This window comes from Ranitomeya imitator, chromosome 8 (genome assembly GCF_032444005.1).
Source record: "Ranitomeya imitator isolate aRanImi1 chromosome 8, aRanImi1.pri, whole genome shotgun sequence".
Taxonomy (NCBI): Eukaryota; Metazoa; Chordata; class Amphibia; order Anura; family Dendrobatidae; genus Ranitomeya; species Ranitomeya imitator.
The window spans coordinates 5048074-5070580 of record NC_091289.1 but is presented as its reverse complement, the minus strand read 5'-3'; the positions used below and the strand labels follow the sequence as shown (position 1 = coordinate 5070580).

General features: G+C 51.4%; 1 protein-coding gene across 2 annotated transcripts; it reads right to left on the bottom strand.

Moving 5' to 3' along the window:
* Positions 1-2952: 2952 nt before the first annotated feature.
* Positions 2953-16323, bottom strand: LOC138647233 (protein ABHD14A-like). 2 transcript variants are annotated; one of them, XR_011314926.1, is made up of 5 exons: positions 15884-16265; positions 12767-12882; positions 10249-10484; positions 5496-6740; positions 2953-5440 (listed from the first exon to the last, which is right to left on the bottom strand). XR_011314926.1 is itself a non-coding variant. In XM_069736117.1 (4 exons), exons 1-4 carry the CDS (start codon positions 16123-16125, stop codon positions 6561-6563), a joined length of 774 nt encoding a protein of 257 aa, XP_069592218.1. In that variant the 5' UTR covers positions 16126-16323; the 3' UTR covers positions 2953-6560. The 2 variants fall into 2 exon arrangements, 1 of the variants encoding a protein (XP_069592218.1); XM_069736117.1 differs by having other exon boundaries at positions 2953-6740; positions 15884-16323.
* Positions 16324-22507: the final 6184 nt, after the last annotated feature.

Genomic DNA, 22507 nt, shown 5'->3' with positions numbered 1-22507 from the left:
GTCAGCAGGAGCGGAGATGTCAGAAGGAGAGATGTCAGCAGGAGAGATGTCAGCAGGAGCGGAGATGTCAGCAGGAGAGATGTCAGCAGGAGCTGAGATGTCAGAAGGAGAGATGTCAGCAGGAGCGGAGATGTCAGAAGGAGAGATGTCAGCAGGAGCGGAGATGTCAGCAAGAGAGATGTCAGCAAGAGAGGAGATGTCAGCAGGAGAGGAGATGTCAGCAGGAGCGGAGATGTCAGAAGGAGAGATGTCAGCAGGAGAGATGTCAGCAGGAGCGGAGATGTCAGCAGGAGAGATGTCAGCAGGAGCGGAGATGTCAGAAGGAGAGATGTCAGCAGGAGCGGAGATGTCAGAAGGAGAGATGTCAGCAGGAGCGGAGATGTCAGCAAGAGAGATGTCAGCAAGAGAGGAGATGTCAGCAGGAGGGGAGATGTCAGCAGGAGAGGAGATGTCAGCAGGAGGGGAGATGTCAGCAGGAGAGGAGATGTCAGCAGGAGGGGAGATATCAGCAGGAGAGGAGATGTGAGCAGGAGGGGAGATGTGAGCAGGAGAGATGTCAGCAGGAGCGGTGATGTCAGCAGGAGTGGTGATGTCAGCAGGAGCAGTGATGTCAGCAGGAGAGGAGATGTGAGCAGGAGAGATGTCAGCAGGAGGAGAGATGTGAGCAGGAGCGGTGATGTCAGCAGGAGAGGAGATCTCAGCAGGAGCGGTGATGTCAGCAGGAGAGATGTCAGCAGGAGAGGAGATGTCAGCAGGAGAGATGTCAGCAGGAGAGGAGATGTCAGCAGGAGAGATGTCAGCAGGAGAAGAGATGTCATCAGGAGCGGTGATGTCAGCAGGAGAGGAGATGTGAGCAGGAGAGGAGATGTCAGCAGGAGAGGTGATGTCAGCAGGAGCGGTGATGTCAGCAGGAGATGAGATGTCAGCAGGAGAGGAGATGTCAGCAGGAGCGGTGTGAAATCATTAGATCATGTAATATTACAGGATTCCTCTTTGTTACATTGGATCCATCTCCAGTTCTGATCTTCACCCTCCGCCGCCACGTGACCTGGAATAACTTCTCTCTGGACAAGGTCCATAGTCCGGGGGCTGTTAACCGTTAGATCATTTACTACGTGACCATTGTCCTGAAAATCTTTTAAAACAGATGAGATTTCAGCCTCCTGTGCCAAAAACTTATACCAAAATGTGGTCACAATTCTTGCCTGGCATTATAAGCTGCAAAGAGCACCTAGAACGCATGTGTGAGGCGCCTACAACACATACGAGGGACGCGAGGCGCCTACAACGCATGCGGGGGACGCGAGGCACCTACAACACATGCGGGGGACGCGAGGCTCCAACAACGCATACATGGATGCGAGGCGCCTACAACGCATACAGGGACGCAAGGCGCCTACAACGCATACGGGGGACGCGAGGCGCCCACAACGTATACGAGGGAAGCGAGGCTCCTACAACGCATACGGGGAATACGAGGCGCCTGCAAAACAAACAAGGGACGCGATGCGCCCACAACGCATACGAGGGACGCGAGGCTCCTAGAACGCATACAAGGGAAGCGAGGCTCCTACAACGCACACGGGGAATACGAGGCACCTGCAAAACAAACGAGGGACGCGAGGCGCCCACAACGCATACGAGGGAAGCGAGGCTCCTACAACGCATACGAAGGAAGCGAGGCTCCTACAACGCATACGAAGGAAGCGAGGCTCCTACAACGCATACGAGGGACGCGAGGCTCCTACAACGCATACGAGGGACGCCTACAATGCATACGAGGGAAGCGAGGCTCCTAAAACGCATACGGGGAACGCGAGGCGCCTACAACGCATAAGGGGGACGCGAGACGCCTACAACGCATACGGGGACGCGAGTGGCCTACAACGCATACAGGGGACGCGAGGCGACTGCAACGCATACGGGGGACACGAGGCTCCTACAACGCATACGGGGAACGCGAGGCGCCTACAACGCATACGAGGGACGCGAGGCGCCTACAACGCATACGGAGGATGCGAGGCGCCCACAATGTATACGAGGGAAGTGAGGCGCCTACAACGCATACGGAGGACGCGAGGCGCCCACAACGCATACGGGGAACGCGAGGCGCCCACAACGCATACGAGGGACGCGAAGCGCCTACAACGCATACGGGGAACGCGAGGCGCCTACAACGCATACGGGGGACACGAGGCGCCTACAACGCACACGAGGGAGCGAGGCTGCTATAAACGCACACAGGGGCCCAAGATGCCTAAGACAATTTCTGGGTCGGTAAATCACTCAGTTCTCTTTCCAAAGTAGTGAGAGAACAGCCACAGCTGAGGGTGTGCTACAATGTGTCAGTATAGATGAACCCATCCAGAATAAGAGTGAAGTCTGCAGTGATCCTCAAGCCTACAGCCTGCAGTGATCCTCAACCTACTGAACAGCCGCACAGCCAGCTCTTCCCTCTCCTAGTGTATCCTCACCCACCCCCTGCAGACTGTGAGCCCTCGCGGGCAGGGTCCTCCCTCCTTATGTACTCGTGTGCCTTGTTATCTGCTCATGTTTAATGTATTTGTCTATATTTGCCCCGTATTCACATGTAAAACGCCATGGAATAAATGGCGCTATAAAAATGTATAATAATAATAAAAAGTCTGAGCTGTTGTTTATCTGTGATTATTTACAAATAAGTTATTTTGTATCAATGTGAAATCTGTGGTGATTACAGGACCAGGCAGCTGGAAATGGGATAATATGTCACTTCCTAATACAGGTTATCCCCCCGGCAGGGACCCTCATATCTCCTGTCTGGGCTTATGATGCTGCTGTGCTTAGCACAGTTTACTCTGCTGACACACTGTAACAAACCCTCAGCTGTGAGAGCAGAAAGATGTCGTCTCAGATTCTAGATAAAAATGAAGAAAAGTAAAACCTCCGATAACATCTTTATACGATGGTGGATTAACATTAAACAGCCGAACTTTATTAAGAGATTTTAATATCCAACATAGAAAATTTAGATGGTGCGTGCCCTACATCCGGGTCACCAGTGCGTCAAATCCCCACGGCCTCAACCACATGGACCCCGTCCTCCATGTATAGATCCAGGTGATCGACAGTCAGAACTGACACCTCAGTGTGATCCTGCGACCAATATTCCCAGAATCCTTATCTTTTATATACAAATAGTGACCACACGGACCGATCATCAGCCACCGACTAGAAACACAGGAAACCCAGCAAAATATCCAGAGTGGAAGGTGACATTGGAGGAAGAAGTGATCATTACCAACAGCGACCAGACAAGACAAACTGCTACATTTTATTTAAATAAGCAGAATATTCTGTGATAAATAATTTTAAAATATAACTTTATAGGGGTAAAAAGCAACATTTTACCAATATAGAAATTCAAATTGCCTGTGGCTACAAAAGATCCTGTCTGCAGTCACCACTAGGGGGAGCTCCCTGTAAACAGAGATACATGATAAGATCCTGTCTGCAGCCACCACTAGGGGGAGCTCCCTGTATACAGAGATACATGATAAGATCCTGTCTGCAGTCACCACTAGGGGGAGCTCCCTCTATACAGAGATACATGATAAGATCCTGCCTGCAGTCACCACTAGGGGGAGCTCCCTGTATACAGATACATGATAAGAACCTGTCTGCGGTCACCACTAGGGGGAGCTCCCTGTATACAGAGATACATGATAAGATCCTGTCTGCAGCCACCACTAGGGGGAGCTCCCTGTATACAGAGATACATGATAAGATCCTGTCTGCAGCCAACACTAGGGGGAGCTCCCTGTATACAGAGATACATGATAAGATCCTGTCTGCAGTCACCACTAGGGGGGAGCTCCCTGTATACAGAGATACATGATAAGAACCTGTCTGCAGCCACCACTAGGGGGAGCTCCCTGTATACAGAGATACATGATAAGATCCTGTCTGCAGTCACCACTAGGGGGAGCTCCCTGTATACAGAGATACATGATAAGATCCTGTCTGCAGCCACCACTAGGGGGAGCTCCCTGTATACAGAGATACATGATAAGATCCTGTCTGCAGTCACCACTAGGGGGAGCTCCCTGTATACAGAGATACATGATAAGATCCTGTCTGCAGTCACCACTAGGGGGAGCTCCCTGTATACAGAGATACATGATAAGATCCTGTCTGCAGTCACCACTAGGGGGAGCTCCCTGTATACAGAGATACATGATAAGATCCTGTCTGCAGACACCACTAGGGGGAGTGTTATGAAAGGTAATTCAGTACCACAATGGACATAGAGGTCAGCGCACATACAGTGACCTGGCAATAACCCAAAAAACAAGAACGAGCTCTGAGACGTGGGAACTCTGTTGACCGCAATCCCTAATCCTCTCCAAACACACTAAAGGCAGCCGTGGATTGCGCCTAACGCTCCCTATGCAACTCGGCACGGCCTGAGAAACTAGCTAGCCTGAAGATAGAAAATAAGCCTACCTTGCCTCAGAGAAATACCCCAAAGGAAAAGGCAGCCCCCACATATAATGACTGTGAGTTAAGATGAAAAGACAAACGTAGAGATGAAATAGATTTAGCAAAGTGAGGCCCAACTTTCTGAACAGAGCGAGGATAGGAAAGGTAACTTTGCGGTCAACACAAAACCCTACAAAAACCACGCAAAGGGGGCAAAAAGACCCTCCGTACCGAACTAACGGCACGGAGGTACACCCTCTGCGTCCCAGAGCTTCCAGCAAGCAGTAAAAAACAAATAGACAAGCTGGACAGAAAAAAACAGCAAACAAATAGCAAAGAGGAACTTAGCTATGCAGAGCAGCAGGCCACAGGAACGATCCAGGAGGAAACAGGTCCAATACTAGAACATTGACTGGAGGCCAGGATCAAAGCACTAGGTGGAGTTAAATAGAGCAGCACCTAACGACTTCACCACATCACCTGAGGAAGGAAACTCAGAAGCCGCAGTACCACTTTCCTCCACCAACGGAAGCTCACAGAGAGAACCAGCCGAAGTACCACTTGTGACCACAGGAGGGAGCTCTGCCACAGAATTCACAACAGGGGAGCTCCCTGTATACAGAGATACATGATAAGATCCTGTCTGCAGCCACCACTAGGGGGAGCTCCCTGTATACAGAGATACATGATAAGATCCTGTCTGCAGTCACCACTAGGGGGAGCTCCCTCTATACAGAGATACATGATAAGATCCTGCCTGCAGTCACCACTAGGGGGAGCTCCCTGTATACAGATACATGATAAGAACCTGTCTGCGGTCACCACTAGGGGGAGCTCCCTGTATACAGAGATACATGATAAGATCCTGTCTGCAGCCACCACTAGGGGGAGCTCCCTGTATATAGAGATACATGATAAGATCCTGTCTGCAGCTACCACTAGGGGGAGCTCCCTGTATATAGAGATACATGATTAGATCCTGTCTGCGGTCACCACTAGGGGGAGCTCCCTGTATACAGATACATGATAAGAACCTGTCTGCGGTCACCACTAGGGGGAGCTCTCTGTATACAGAGATACATGATAAGATCCTGTCTGCAGTCACCACTAGGGGGAGCTCCCTGTATATAGAGATACATGATAAGATCCTGTCTGCAGTCACCACTAGGGGGAGCTCCCTGTATACAGAGATACATGATAAGATCCTGTCTGCAGTCACCACTAGGGGGAGCTCCCTGTATACAGAGATACATGATAAGATCCTGTCTGCAGCCAACACTAGGGGGAGCTCCCTGTATACAGAGATACATAAGATCCTGTCTGCAGCCACCACTAGGGGGAGCTCCCTGTATACAGAGATACATGATAAGATTCTGTCTGGGGCTGTGAATGATATCTTATATATAATGGTGGATGGGTCCCTCTGGCTGAAGCCGGGACAAGCGGCGCCTCCATCGGCGCGTGCGCTAACCATAGTACAGCGCCAATGTATTGAAGACTCTGTGCATGTGATTTCACAGCTAGAGTGTCTTCTACAAAATGAGGTCACATATCGTGGTATGTGCATGCGCCGGCCCATATGGATAAGGCGATGGTCGCACATGCGCACTGCTATGTTGTAGTACATTACTTAAATAAAGTGGCGCTGGAGTCAGTGCGTGCGCATACTGCGATCTCCGGCGCCATTTTACTGAAGACACAGTTGACCAGTAAACATGCTGGCCTCCCGGGTGCCGGACGGATCAGTAGGCAGGAATGGTACAATGAGGTGATCACACAGAAGGTCCTTATTCTAGAAGACGCAGTGTGGAGACACAGGATAGTCTGATTATTCATGGCCCTCGGGGGCCGCCGGTGATCGCTGGAGGCTGCTGATGTGTGATCGGTTCCGGGTGACACATTCTCGCCCTCGTAGTCTCACCCTCGTATTCTCCTCTACATGTGGTGACGTCTCCTCCTCCTACAATAACGAGATATTCATGGTCGCTGTCACCCACCAGCCCTTTACCACGTCTACACCCGGACGGTGCGCAGTCTCCTCCTTCTGCCTCTCGGCTTATGAAATCTTTCAGTCTCAGCTTTCTCTCATCTGATTGGGGTTATAGTTTGCTGAGGAACATGAGCAGCGCCGTGTGGAATTCCTCTGGTCTGTCCATGTAACACGCGTGTCCCGCTCCCTTGATGGGGCTGAGCGTGTGGTTGGGCAGGCGCTGCAGGCTCTCCAGGGACTGGCTGCCCAGATTGGTGTCCTCGGTGCCGTACACGATGAGGGTGGGCACCTGCGGGAAATTGAGAGAGGGTTTTAGTTTTGCAGGTTATCGGGGTGGGCTGTCATCCTGAAATGTCAACTGATTACACAGAACCAATTAGAAAAACATTACGATCTCAGAGTTCTCAGTGGTTGATACTATTATGGCTAAATGCAGGAGGAGTAGAGGGGGAAAATGACTTCATGTGATCTAGACTCTGTGCTTCTCTTATACATTCTAGAACTGTGTTTGCCTTTTTTGCTGCTGCATCACACTGTTGACTCCTGTGCAGTCTGTGATGTATTAGTATACACAAGTCTTTTACACACCTGCTGTTGCTTAGTTCTATTCCTCCCATTTTATAGATGTAATTTTTGTTTTTCTTGCCCAGATGTAGAATCTTTCATTTCTTTCTGTTCAAGCTGATCTAGATCTTTCTGAATCGTTTCTCTGTTTTTTCTAGTATTAGCTATCCCTCCTAGTTTTGCATTGTGGTGATATATCTATATATATAATTGCCTAAGGGTTTTTCCGTCTGTCTGTCTGTCTCTCTGTCTGTCTGTCTTTTAGTCTGTCTTTCTGTCTGTCTGTCCTGGAAATCCCACGTCTCTGATTGGTCGAGGCCGCCAGGCCTCGACCAATCAGTGACGAGCACAGTATCGACGTAGAAATCCCGCGCCTCTGATTGGTCGAGGCCGCCAGGCCTCGACCAATCAGCGACAGGCACAGCGACGATGATGTCATAAAGGACGTGGAATTCTCCCGTTTCTGATTCAGCGATGGGCACAGTATCGACGTAGATGTCATAATGGTTGCCATGGCGATGATGATGTCATAAAGGTTGCCTCGACCAATCAACGACGGGCACAGTCTGCCGCGAATTCTGGAATCATCATTGTCCATATACTACGGGCACAGCATGGCGACGATGATGTCATAAAGGTTGCCTTGACCAATCAGCGACGGGCACAGTCTGCCGCGAATTCGCTTCGACCAATCAGCGATGGGCACAGTATCGACGTAAATGTCATAATGGTTGCCATGGCGACGATGATGTCATAAAGGTTGCCTCGACCAAGCAGCGACGGGCACAGTCTGCCGCGAATTCTGGAATCATCATTGTCCATATACTACGGGGACATGCATATTCTAGAATACCCGATGCGTTAGAATCGGGCCACAATCTAGTATATATATATGTGTGTGTGTGTGTGTGTGTGTGTGTGTGTAGGGACATATGTCTAGGGTTATATGTGTGACTAGTGATAATGTAACATCTGTCCTGAAGGCAAGTCGCACCTAGGTGTTAATAGGTACTTCCTTGGGACTAGTAGAAATTCTGTCTCCATATCCCACCAGGAGGTCTGGCTAAGGCCAAGAACAAAGGAACACTTGACACCTCTGAGGTCTTGGAGGGGAGATGCTAAATTGCGGCCTGAGGTAATCTATCCCTGCGAACCTTTCCACAAGAGAAAATATATTCATTGGGGGCGCGGCCGTGGCTCAATCAAACAGGCAGCAATTATGATATTAACCTGGGAGGCCAGTCTAGAAACCTGACCTCAGACCAAAGTTATAAATTTAGGCGGCAGAGAATTGTGTTCACATGTGAGGGCAGCCTGAAAAGCTGATGTGATTTACCAACTCCATTCCCCCCCCCCCTCAGGGAGCGGAAAGCAAACTACCAGTTAGATGATTTCTGTAAGTTTTTCTCCTGTTTATTTTGACACTGTTTTGCATAAGTTGTATGTCTTTTTATTATCAGATTTTTATACCTTTTTCTTATTGTAAGCATTGAACTTTTTGCTATTAAGGTATAAAACTTTAACAAGTTGAACCTTGAATGTTCTAAAGAATCCATAGCCTAGAGGTGTGTGAGCCTTATGAGTGATAGACATATTTTTATTAGTATTATTATTAGTCCGGGACTCATCGCCCGTGTATTCGGTGAGTGGTGGCAGCGTGTATGAGCTGGTGTGTGGCCTGGGTCGGTGTGTGATTTATGCTCCCATTACAGCATAGGACAGAGGTTGAATGCTGGGACTGAGAGTGGGGAGATAGATTAACCCTTGCAGGCACAACCCCAAGTCACGTGTGAGAGCAGGCACGTGACGAATAAGTGACACCACGGAGAAGGGATCCCTGACATGCATCGTTTGCAAATTTGATCAGTTTTCCTTCAGTTCCCTTATCTAGATCATTTATAAAAATGTTGAACAACACTGGGGCCAGGACAAAGATAAGGGTTGTGAAAGTTATACTGTCCTGGGATTGGGGTCTGGTTCATGGTCCTGATGCCCCCAAACGGTCTGAGGAGCACAGTCCTTAGTTGATTTAGAAAGATAATCTAATGGCGTGTACTTAATTATATGTACCAAATGGCCATCTGGGGATCTATATGTGGGGGAGACGAAACCAAAACTTAGAACAAGGATGAATTCTCATTGTCACACAATAAAAGAAAAAGTCATGGATCTACCGGTGGCCAAACACTATTGTCTCCCTGATCACAGCACCTTGGAAATGAGATTACTGGTATTAAAAGGTAACCTAAAATCTCAGAGAGACAGAAGAGTCTGGGAGTATAAACTGATGACGACCTGCGACACTCTCAGTGCAGGAATGAATGTGTCGCATGGATTTATGTCTTTCTGTATCAACAAAATAATTTGCTCCTCAGACAGTGTGGGGGCATCACAGCCATGGACCAGACCCCAATCAGAGGACAATAAAACTTCCATCCTCATGAACTGTTCCAATATTTACGGCAACAACTGTTTATCACTCTCCCATAATGATAGTTCTGCTTCCATCACTTGTCTTATCCATTGCATTATTCCTGTGCCCTGTTGTGTATAAATATGTGATTCTCCAGATTTTGTGTTATTCTCAGCCTGATGAAGAGACAGGAAGAGCCTCGAAAGCTGCGACTTGTCACCATCTTTTCAGTTCGCCGTTAAAAGTGCCAACGCCAACCACTGAGGACTCTCAGATCTAAATATGTTTCTATCTACTGGCTAACACGGTACAAAGATCTATATCTTTCCTGTACAGAATCAGTAAGGAATCATTTTGATTTTGAGGATACAACCACCAGCCGCCTCTTTATCATGGGGGTTGTCGCTGAGGCCAATGCACACAATCTGGCAGTGCTTTGGACGCAGCACATGTCCGCAGCTGTCTATTGGACGCAGGTGACTCCTCCGTGATCACTGAACCGTGCGGATTCACCCCATACGATACATTGTATGGGGGAAATTTATCTTTTGGAGACTCGTGCCTCCACAAGAGAAATAGACATGCTGCAGTCTGTAAAGAAGAACCACAAGTCCGTCTCCACGAGTGAGCTGCGGGCGTCTCTGGATGCATAGTGGGCATGGGACACATGAAATCCATCCACTGTGCTGTAAGATCTGGACGCTGCACAAACACGGAGCGTCCGACCTGCAGAGAGTACTGATCATCTGCACAAATCCTTAAAGTACAATTAAAGGAGTCCTCCACCTGCACCGCTGCCCGAGAGGCTGCCGCCATTCACCTGGATCTGCTGGTACTGCTGCGGTTTGAAGCTCTTGGTTCCCACAGGAGCCACCGGAACAAACCCCCTAATCCGGTCGGGGTGCTGCAGGAGGAGCGGTAATGAGAAGAGGCCACTCATGGAAGGACTAATGATGACCGGCTGACGAGTGCCCAGGGCATCCATGACACGGAGGAGATACTCAGTGCGGCCCCTCTCCGAAGACATAGGCTGAGCTTGGAGGGACTCGCCATATCCTAAAAATCAGGACACAGATATTCAAACAGCGTGCATAGCGTGCATCCCTACAACACGACGAGCGTGCATCCCTACATCCAGCAACACAAGGAGCGTGCATCCCTACATCCTGCAACACAAGGAGCGTGCATCCCTAGATCCAGCAACACAAGGAGCGTGCATCCCTAGATCCAGCAACACAAGGAGCGTGCATCCCTAGATCCAGCAACACAAGGAGCGTGCATCCCTAGATCCAGCAACACAAGGAGCGTGCATCCCTAGATCCAGCAACACAAGGAGCGTGCATCCCTAGATCCAGCAACACAAGGAGCGTGCATCCCTAGATCCAGCAACACAAGGAGCGTGCATCCCTAGATCCAGCAACACAAGGAGCGTGCATCCCTAGATCCAGCAACACAAGGAGCGTGCATCCCTAGATCCAGCAACACAAGGAGCGTGCATCCCTAGATCCAGCAACACAAGGAGCGTGCATCCCTAGATCCAGCAACACAAGGAGCGTGCATCCCTAGATCCAGCAACACAAGGAGCGTGCATCCCTAGATCCAGCAACACAAGGAGCGTGCATCCCTAGATCCAGCAACACAAGGAGCGTGCATCCCTAGATCCAGCAACACAAGGAGCGTGCATCCCTAGATCCAGCAACACAAGGAGCGTGCATCCCTACATCCTGCAACACAAGGAGCGTGCATCCCTACATCCTGCAACACAAGGAGTGTGCATCCCTACATCCAGCAACACAAGGAGCGTGCATCCCTACAACATGAGGAGCGTGCATCCCTACATCCTGCAACACAAGGAGCGTGCATCCCTACATCCAGCAACACAAGGAGCGTGCATCCCTACAACATGAGGAGCATGCATCCCTACATCCTGCAACACAAGGAGCGTGCATCCCTACAACATGAGGAGCGTGCATCCCTACAACATGAGGAGCGTGCATCCCTACATCCAGCAACACAAGGAGCGTGCAACCCTACATCCTGCAACACAAGGAGCGGGCATCCCTACATCCAGCAACGAGGAGCGTGCATCCCTACAACACAAGGAGCGTGCAACCCTACATCCTGCAACACAAGGAGCAGGCATCCCTACATCCAGCAACGAGGAGCGTGCATCCCTACAACACAAGGAGTGTGCATCCCTACATCCTGCAACACAAGGAGCGGGCATCCCTACATCCAGCAACGAGGAGCGTGCATCCCTTTAACAAGAGGAGCGTGCATCCCTACATCCAGCAACACAAGGAGCGTGCATCCCTACATCCTGCAACACAAGGAGCGTGCATCCCTTTAACAACAGGAGCGTGCATCCCTACATCCAGCAACACAAGGAGCGTGCATCCCTACAACACAAAGAGTGTGCATCCCTACATCCTGCAACAAGAGGAGCGTGCATCCCTACATCCAGCAACACAAGGAGCGTGCATCCCTACATCCAGCAACACAAGGAGCGTGCATCCCTACATCCAGCAACACAAGGAGCGTGCATCCCTACATCCTGCAACACAAGGAGTGTGCATCCCTACATCCTGCAACACAAGGAGTGTGCATCCCTACATCCTGCAACACAAGGAGAGTGCATCCCTACATCCAGCAATGAGGAGCGTGCATCCCTACAACAAGAGGAGCATGCATCCCTACATCCAGCAACACAAGGAGCGTGCATCCCTACATCCAGCAACAAGGAGCATGCATCCCTATAGCCAGCAATGAGGAGCGTGCATCCCTACAACAAGAGGAGCATGCATCCTTACATACGGCAACACGAGGAGCGTGCATCCCTACAGCCAGCAATGAGGAGCGTGCATCCCTACAACAAGAGGAGCATGCATCCTTACATACGGCAACACGAGGAGCGTGCATCCCTACATCCAGCAACGAGAAGCGTGCATCCCTACATCCAGCAACGAGAAGCGTGCATCCCTACATCCAGCAACGAGAAGCGTGCATCCCTACATCCAGCAACGAGAAGCGTGCATCCCTACATCCAGCAACACAAGGAGCGTGCATCCCTACATCCTGCAGAACACCGAGCGCACACAGTATATCCTGCAGTACGCAGAGCGCACACGGTATATCCTGCAGTACGCAGAGCGCACACGGTATATCCTGCAGTACGTGGAAGGTGCACACAGTACATCCTGCAGTACGCGGAGCGCGCACATTGTATACCAGGCAGTTCACGGAGTGCGCACACGGTACATTCTGTAGTTGCACACGGTACAGCGGACACTCTGATGTAGGACCTGGACCTGCAGGGACTCGGCTGGACTCCATTCTACCTGGTAAGTCGATGGCTGCGGCCCGGTATCCGTGCTCTGACAGGATCTGCAGCGTCCCCAGCTCTTCCCAGGTCTTGGATGTGAAGGAGCGTCCGTGCAATAACAGCACCGGGAACCTAGAAATCAGCGACAGATCAGAACACACGACATGTACGAGCAGCACACCGGAGATCACACCAGAGAGCGCACATCAGAGAGCGCACACCAGAGATCACACACCGGAGATCGCACAACGGAAATTGCACAACGGAAATTGCACAACGGAAATTGCACAATGGAAATTGCACAACCGGAAATTGCACAACCAGAGATCGCACAACCAGAGATCGCACAACCAGAGATCGCACAACCAGAGATCGCACACCAGACATCGCACAACCAGACATCGCACAACCAGAGATCGCACAACCAGAGATCGCACAACCAGAGATCGCACAACCAGAGATCGCACAACGGAGCTTGCACACCAGAGATCGCACAGCGGTGACACCAGAGATCGCACAACCAGAGATCGCACAACCAGAGATCGCACAACCAGAGATCGCACAACCAGAGATCGCACAACCAGAGCTCACACACCAGACATCGCACAACCAAACATCGCACAACCAGACATCGCACAACCAGAGATCACACAGCGGTGACACCAGAGATCGAACACCAGAGCTCACACACCAGACATCGCACAACCAGAGCTCACACACCAGACATCGCACAACCAGACATCGCACAACCAGACATCACACAGCGGAGCTTGCACACCAGACATCGCACAACCAGACATCGCACAGCGGTGACACCAGAGATCGCACAACCAGACATCGCACAACCAGACATCGCACAACCAGACATCGCACAACCAGAGATCGCACAACCAGAGCTCACACACCAGACATCGCACAACCAGAGATCGCACAACCAGAGCTCACACACCAGCCATCGCACAACCAGACATCGGACAACCAGACATCGCACAGCGGTGACACCAGACATCGCACAACCAGACATCGCACAACCAGAGATCGCACAACCAGAGCTCACACACCAGACATCGCACAACCAAACATCGCACAACCAGAGATCACACAGCGGTGACACCAGAGATCGAACACCAGAGATCGCACAACGGTGACACCAGAGATCGCACAACCAGACATCGCACAACCAGACATCGCACAACCAGACATCGCACAACCAGACATCGCACAGCGGTGACACCAGAGATCGCACAGCGGTGACACCAGAGATCGCACAACCAGACATCGCACAACGGATCTTGCACACCAGAGATCGCACAGCGGTGACACCAGAGATCGCACAACCAGAGATCGCACAACCAGAGCTCACACACCAGAGATCGCACAACCAGAGATCGCACAGCGGTGACACCAGAGATCACACAGCGGAGCTTGCACACCAGAGATCGCACAACCAGAGATCGCACAGCGGTGACACCAGAGATCGCACAACCAGACATCGCACAACCAGAGCTCGCACAACCAGAGATCGCACAACCAGAGATCGCACAGCGGTGACACCAGAGATCACACAGCGGAGCTTGCACACCAGACATCGCACAACCAGACATCGCACAGCGGTGACACCAGAGATCGAACACCAGAGATCGCACAGCGGTGACACCAGAGATCGCACAACCAGACATCGCACAACCAGACATCGCACAACGGATCTTGCACACCAGAGATCGCACAGCGGTGACACCAGAGATCGCACAACCAGAGATCGCACAACCAGAGCTCACACACCAGAGATCGCACAACCAGAGATCGCACAGCGGTGACACCAGAGATCACACAGCGGAGCTTGCACACCAGACATCGCACAACCAGACATCGCACAGCGGTGACACCAGAGATCGCACAACCAGAGATAACACAGCGGAGCTTGCACACCAGACATCGCACAACCAGACATCGCACAACCAGACATCGCACAGCGGTGACACCAGACATCGCACAACCAGAGCTCGCACACCAGACATCGCACAACCAGAGATCGCACAACCAGAGCTCGCACACCAGACATCGCACAACCAGACATCGCACAGCGGTGACACCAGAGATCGAACACCAGAGATCGCACAGCGGTGACACCAGAGATCGAACACCAGAGATCGCACAGCGGTGACACCAGAGATCGCACAGCCAGACATCGCACAACCAGACATCGCACAACCAGACATCGCACAACCAGACATCGCACAACCAGACATCGCACAACCAGACATCGCACAGCGGTGACACCAGAGATCGAACACCAGAGATCGCACAGCGGTGACACCAGACATCGCACAACCAGACATCGCACAACCAGACATCGCACAACGGATCTTGCACACCAGAGATCGCACAGCGGTGACACCAGAGATCGCACAACCAGAGATCGCACAACCAGAGCTCACACACCAGAGATCGCACAACCAGAGATCGCACAGCGGTGACACCAGAGATCACACAGCGGAGCTTGCACACCAGACATCGCACAACCAGACATCGCACAGCGGTGACACCAGAGATCGCACAACCAGAGATAACACAGCGGAGCTTGCACACCAGACATCGCACAACCAGACATCGCACAACCAGACATCGCACAGCGGTGACACCAGACATCGCACAACCAGAGCTCGCACACCAGACATCGCACAACCAGAGATCGCACAACCAGAGATCGCACAACCAGAGATCGCACAACCAGACATCGCACAGCGGTGACACCAGAGCTCGCACAACCAGACATCGCACAACCAGAGCTCGCACACCAGACATCGCACAACCAGAGCTCGCACACCAGACATCGCACAACCAGAGCTCGCACACCAGACATCGCACAACCAGAGATCGCACAACCAGAGATCGCACAACCAGAGATCGCACAACCAGAGCTCGCACACCAGAGATCGCACAGCGGTGACACCAGAAATCGCACAACCAGAAATCGCACAACCACAGATCGCACAACCACAGATCGCGCACAGGACAGACACGTGTGAACGGCGCCTTAGAGGGAAAACTGGTGATGACTGGTGAATCTGCCAGAGCCACAGTGTAGCCCCCTGACCGGTCCCATGGATATAAGCGACCCCCATGCTGATACCTCTCCGGTGCGGCCCCCTCCAGGCTGCTCCTCGGTACGGCCTCCCGGTAGAAGGTGGGCCAGTCCCCGGTGAGGGTCGCCGTCCGCACCGTGAAGTTCATGTTGTCCTGGGGCTCAGCGCGGGCGACCTCAGCTCTGGGCTCCTCTGGTTCAGGCCTTGTGGGGGGGAGAAGCAGGTAGATCAGGATGGACAGGGACAAGATCAGGACTAAGACGACGAGTTTATGGCGGCCCAGACCCATGATGGCCACAGATGTGCAGAGGAACCATTACAGACAGCGGAGGATGGGAGTTGTGCTTCCAGCAGCTGCAGGCGGTGTCCCCACTCCTCCTCCACCAGGATGTGCACAGGAGCACAACCCCCCTCATCCCCGGAGTCATGTGACCAGGATCAGCCCGTGCTGGAGGCTTCTGGCCACGTCTCACCCTCCCGTCACTCTGGGAGTGGAGCCCGCTAGGACCTTGGGGTACTCAGGCCGGTGGTCATTAAAGGGGTGGTCACGGTGGCAGTGACCAGGTCTGTGGCCGTGAGCGTCCAAGTTAAAGGAAAAGTCTTTAAAGGAATTTAATTAATAAAGAATGTTTGTGACGCCACCTGTGGTATTCGGTCAGGGTGACCGACGCTTCTTAAAGGGGTCCACTGGGTGATGTTATGGCAGCAGGGATGGTATGGCTTCCCACAGGGGAGATTTCAGAAATCTCCTGCACACATTGTTTTTTTTGTGTGATCAGTATTTTGCGCTTTGCTGCGTTTTTTTGGACATAGGGCATGTCACTTCTTTCAGCGTTTTTCACCCAATGAATTGAATGAGTGTTGAAAAAATGCAGGTATCAGTATTTGCTGCTGAAAATTCAAGGACATTAGCATGGACAAAGAGAAACAAACACAGCAAAAACGCAACAAAAAACGCACCTAGGCTCTGTGCACATGTTGTGGATTAGCCTTCGGAATTTCTGGTGCGGATTCTGCCTCTCCTGGCAGAAAACGCACCTGTGGATTTGTTGCGTTTTTTGTGCGTTTTTGCTGCAGTTTTCTTGCAGATTTGCTGCGGTTTTTACCCTTGCGGTTTTCTATAATAGAATGGGTACAAAAACGTTGCAGATTCACAAAAAAGAGGTGACATGCTACTTCTTTTAAACCGCAGCGGATTTTCCGCAAAGTATGCACAGTATTTTTTTTTCTCATTGATTTACATTGTACTGTAAATCAGTTGCGGATCTGCAGCGTTTCTGCACCTCAAAAAACGCTGCGGATCCACAGAGAATCCACAACGTGTGCACATAGCAACCTGCGTTTTTGACGCAGCTTCTTTCCTGCCAAGAAGATCAGGAAAAAAAAGCAGGAAAAACACCCTGTGTGAACTCACCCTAAGGCCGGCTTCACACTTGCGAGTTTTACGGACGTAAGAGCGCAGAAACTACGTCCGTAAAACTCGCAAAAAATACGGCACAATTATTCTCTATGCCTCTGCTCCTATCTGCCGTATTTTACTGATCAGTATTATACGGCTTTCTACGGCCGTACAAAATCGCAGCATGCTGCGTTTGTCACCGTACTGCGCAAGAAATACGCCAATGAAAGTCTATGGAAGCGTGAAAAATACGGATTACACACGGACCAGCAGTGTGACTTGCGAGAAATACGCAGCGGTGTTAGAGAGAAAAGCCGGCAATTCAGTGCGGTGTACAGTAAAATCACACTGACAGCTTACAGTAGAATAGGTAGAATAAATGTGTACACATAGAATAGGTATATATATATATAGTCAGTGAGACACATATATGTATATATATTAATATTTATTCCAGCGCTATACAGCTTGAAAGCCTGTAATTCAATTACCGGCTTTTTCCTTCTCCTTCCTAAAACCCGACATGATATGAGACCTGGTTACATACAGTAAACCATGTCTTCTCTCCATTTTTTTTGCAGATTCCACACTACTAATGTCAGTAGTGTGTATGTGCAAAATTTGGCCGTTCTAGCTCTTAAAATAAAGGGTTAAATGGCGGAAAAAATTGGCGTGGGCTCCTGCGCAATTTTCTCCGCCAGAGTAGTAAAGCCAGTGACTGAGGGCAGATATTAATAGCCTGGAGAGGGTCCACGGTTATTGGCCCCCCCCCTGGCTAAAAACATCTGCCCCCAGCCACCCCAGAAAAGGCACATCTGGAAGATGCGCCTATTCTGGCACTTGGCCACTCTCTTCCCATTCCCGTGTAGCGGTGGGATATGGGGTAATGAAGGGTTAAAGCTCCCAGGCTTTCTAGGAAAGTTCCCACGATCTATGAACAGCCAGCAGAGGGCGCCTCACCGCAAATGAAGCTAAATATAGATCATTGATCTATATTTAGACTCATTCCCCGGGGTTTTGCAGCAAGGAGCAGCCTGCATTAGCAAAGCTCCTTGCTGCAAAATGTTTTAACCCCTTCAGATGGATTTACATCGTTGGACGTTACAGATCTGCGGAGGGTAAGTATATTGTTGGTTTATTATGTTTTTTTACTTACAGAACGAGGGTCTTCAGTGACTGGATTGGGCGTACAATAAAATACTCCAATAACCATTGTTTTTATTTCATTAAAAAAAAAAAAAAAAATTTAAATAATGTGTTTGTGTTTTATTTAACCCTCTGAAGACTGCCTAAGGCTATGTGCACACGTTACGGATTCTCTGCAGATCCACAGCGTTTTTTGAGGTGCAGAAACGCTGCAGATCTGCAATTGATTTACAGTACAATGTAAATCAATGAGAAAAAAAAAATGTTGTGCACACTTTGCGGAAACGCTGCAGAAACGCTGTGATTTAAAAGAAGTAGCATGTCACTTCTTTTTGTGAATCTGCAGCGTTTTTGTACCCATTCCATTATAGAAAACCGCAGCAAATCCGCAAGAAAATCACAGCAAAAACGCACAAAAATGCTGCAGAACCGCACAAAAAACGTGACAAATCCGCAGGTGCGTTTTCTGCCAGGAGAGGCAGAATTCGCACCAGAAATTCCTAAGGCTAATCCGCAATGTGTGCACATAGCCTTAGTCCTCCTCCAGCCACCCACAAACTGGATCAGAGCCCCCCCTTCTGGCTCAGTGTGGTGTGGACGTGTCACCTGTTAAAGGGATCCTCATTGCTTCCAAGCATGGCATCACCCTCCCCGTGAGGAAGGCAATACCACTGTGACAACTGGTTTCCTGGGGTGTTACATAAGCTCCTATAGTCAGGACCAGTGTCGGACCGCAGAGCCAAGGGCCACCAGTAACCAGGGCCCACCAGTAACCAACTCCAGGGGCCACCAGTAACCAGGGCCCACCAGTAACCAACTCCAGGGGCCACCAGTAACCAGGGCCCACCAGTAACCAACTCCAGGGGCCACCAGTAACCAGGGCCCACCAGTAACCAACTCCAGGGGCCACCAGTAACCAGGGCCCACCAGTAACCAACTCCAGGGGCCACCAGTAACCAGGGCCCACCAGTAAGCAACTCCAGGGCCACCAATAGCCAACTCCAGGGGCCACCAGTAAGCAACTCCAGGGAGTACCACCAGTAACCAGCGGCCACCAGTAACCACTTCAGTGGTGGTGGGGAAGATTCACAGACTGTATTTTTTTCTAATAATTTGTAAAGCGCTGCAGAATATGTTGGCGCTATATAAATAAAATTATTATTATTATTTCTGGCGGATGCTATGGAAGGCAGAGAAAAGCTTTGGGTTTTTACAGACAGTTGGCATCTATGGTTCCCCAGAGGATTCTCCTGTGGCCCAGTCCAAGCCTGGTCAGGACCCCTACTCCTCCTTGTATCTTGTAAAGCCCATGGTCTTACATATTCTTCACCTCTGGGGGGCAGTTTGTGCTGTTATTCCCCCAATGTCCTCTGGGGGCAGTGCTGTTATTCCCCCAATGTCCTCTGGGGGCTGTGCCGTTATTCCCCCAATGTCCTCTGGGGGCAGTGCTGTTATTCCTCCTGTGTCCTCTGGGGCAGTGCCGTTATTCCCCCAATGTCCTCTGGGGGCAGTGCTGTTATTTCCCCAATGTCCTCTGGGGGCAGTGCTGTTATTCCCCCAATGTCCTCTGCCGGCAGTGCTGTGTTATTCCCTCTGTGTCCACTGGGGGCAGTGCTGCCTTATTCCTCCTGTTTCCTCTTGGGGCTGTGCTGCGTTATTCCTCCTGTGTCCTCTGGGGGCAGTGCTGTGTTATTCCTCCTGTGTCCTCTGGGGTAGTGCTGTGTTATTCCTCCTGTGTCCTCTGGGGTAGTGCTGTGTTATTCCTCCTGTGTCCTCTGGGGGCAGTGCTGTGTTATTCCTCCTGTGTCCTCTGCCGGCAGTGCTGTGTTATTCCCTCTGTGTCCACTGGGGGCAGTGCTGCATTATTCCTCCTGTGTCCTCTGGGGGCAGTGCTGCCTTATTCCTCCTGTTTCCTCTTGGGGCTGTGCTGCGTTATTCCTCCTGTGTCCTCTGGGGGCAGTGCTGTGTTATTCCTCCTGTGTCCTCTGGGGTAGTGCTGTGTTATTCCTCCTGTGTCCTCTGGGGGCAGTGCTGTGTTATTCCTCCTGTGTCCTCTGGGGTAGTGCTGTGTTATTCCTCCTGTGTCCTCTGGGGGCAGTGCTGTTATTCCCCCAATGTCCTCTGGGGGCAGTGCTGTGTTATTCCTCCTGTGTCCTCTTGGGGCAGTGCTGCATTATTCCTCCTGTGTCCTCTGGGGGCAGTGCTGTGTTATTCCTCCTGTGTCCTCTGGGGTAGTGCTGTGTTATTCCTCCTGTGTCCTCTGGGGGCAGTGCTGCGTTATTCCTCCTGTGTCCTCTGGGGGCAGGGTTGTGCTATTCCTCCTGTGTCCTCTGGGCGTCAGTGCTGCGTTATTCCTCCTGTGTCCTCTGGGGGCAGTGCTGTTATTCCCCCTGTGTCCTCTGGGGGCAGTGCTGTGTTATTCCCCCTGTGTCCTCTGGGGGCAGTGCTGTGTTACTCCTCCTGTGTCCTCTGGGGCAGTGTTGTGCTGTTATTCCCCCTGTGTCCTCTGGGGGCAGAGCTGTGTTTTTCCTCCTGTGTCCTCTGGGGGCAGTGCTGTGTTATTCCTCCTGTGTCCTCTGGGGACAGTGCTGTGTTATTCCCCCTGTGTCCTCTGGGGGCAGTGCTGTGTGATTCCTCCTGTGTCCTCTGGGGCTGTGCTGTGTTATTCCCCCTGTGTCCTCTGGGGGCAGTGCTGTTATTCCCCCTGTGTCCTCTGGGGGCAGTGCTGTGTTATTCCCCCTGTGTCCTCTGGGGGCAGTGCTGTTATTCCTCCTGTGTCCTCTGGGGGCAGTGCTGTGTTATTCCCCCTGTGTCCTCTGGGGCTGTGCTGTGTTATTCCCCCTGTGTCCTCTGGGGCAGTGCTGTGTGATTCCTCCTGTGTCCTCTGGGGCCAGAGCTGTGTTATTCCTCCTGTGTCCTCTGGGGGCAGTGCTGTGTTATTTCCCCCTGTGTCCTCTGGGGCAGTGCTGTGTGATTCCTCCTGTGTCCTTTGGGGGCAGTGCTGTTATTCCTCCTGTGTCCTCTGGGGGAAGTGCTGTGTTATTCCTCCTGTGTCCTCTGGGGGCAGTGCTGTGTTATTCCCCCTGTGTCCTCTGGGGGCAGTGCTCTGTTATTCCCCCTGTGTCCTCTGGGGGCAGTGCTGTGTGATTCCTCCTGTGTCCTCTGGGGGCAGTGCTGTTATTCCTCCTGTGTCCTCTGGGGGCAGTGCTGTGTTATTCCCCCTGTGTCCTCTGGGGCAGTGCTGTGTTATTCCTCCTGTGTCCTCTGGGGGCAGTGCTGTGTTATTCCCCTTGTGTCCTCTGGGGGCAGTGCTGTGTTATTCCCCCTGTGTCCTCTGGGGGCAGTGCTGTGTTATTCCTCCTGTGTCCTCTGGGGGCAGAGCTGTGTTATTCCCCCAATGTCCTCTGGGGGCTGTGCTGTTATTCCCCCAATGTCCTCTGGGGGCAGTGCTGTTATTCCTCCTGTGTCCTCTGGGGCAGTGCCGTTATTCCCCCAATGTCCTCTGGGGGCAGTGCTGTTATTTCCCCAATGTCCTCTGGGGGCAGTGCTGTTATTCCCCCAATGTCCTCTGCCGGCAGTGCTGTGTTATTCCCTCTGTGTCCACTGGGGGCAGTGCTGCATTATTCCTCCTGTGTCCTCTGGGGGCAGTGCTGCCTTATTCCTCCTGTTTCCTCTTGGGGCTGTGCTGCGTTATTCCTCCTGTGTCCTCTGGGGGCAGTGCTGTGTTATTCCTCCTGTGTCCTCTGGGGTAGTGCTGTGTTATTCCTCCTGTGTCCTCTGGGGGCAGTGCTGTGTTATTCCTCCTGTGTCCTCTGGGGTAGTGCTGTGTTATTCCTCCTGTGTCCTCTGGGGGCAGTGCTGTTATTCCCCCAATGTCCTCTGGGGGCAGTGCTGTGTTATTCCTCCTGTGTCCTCTTGGGGCAGTGCTGCATTATTCCTCCTGTGTCCTCTGGGGGCAGTGCTGTGTTATTCCTCCTGTGTCCTCTGGGGTAGTGCTGTGTTATTCCTCCTGTGTCCTCTGGGGGCAGTGCTGCGTTATTCCTCCTGTGTCCTCTGGGGGCAGGGTTGTGCTATTCCTCCTGTGTCCTCTGGGCGTCAGTGCTGCGTTATTCCTCCTGTGTCCTCT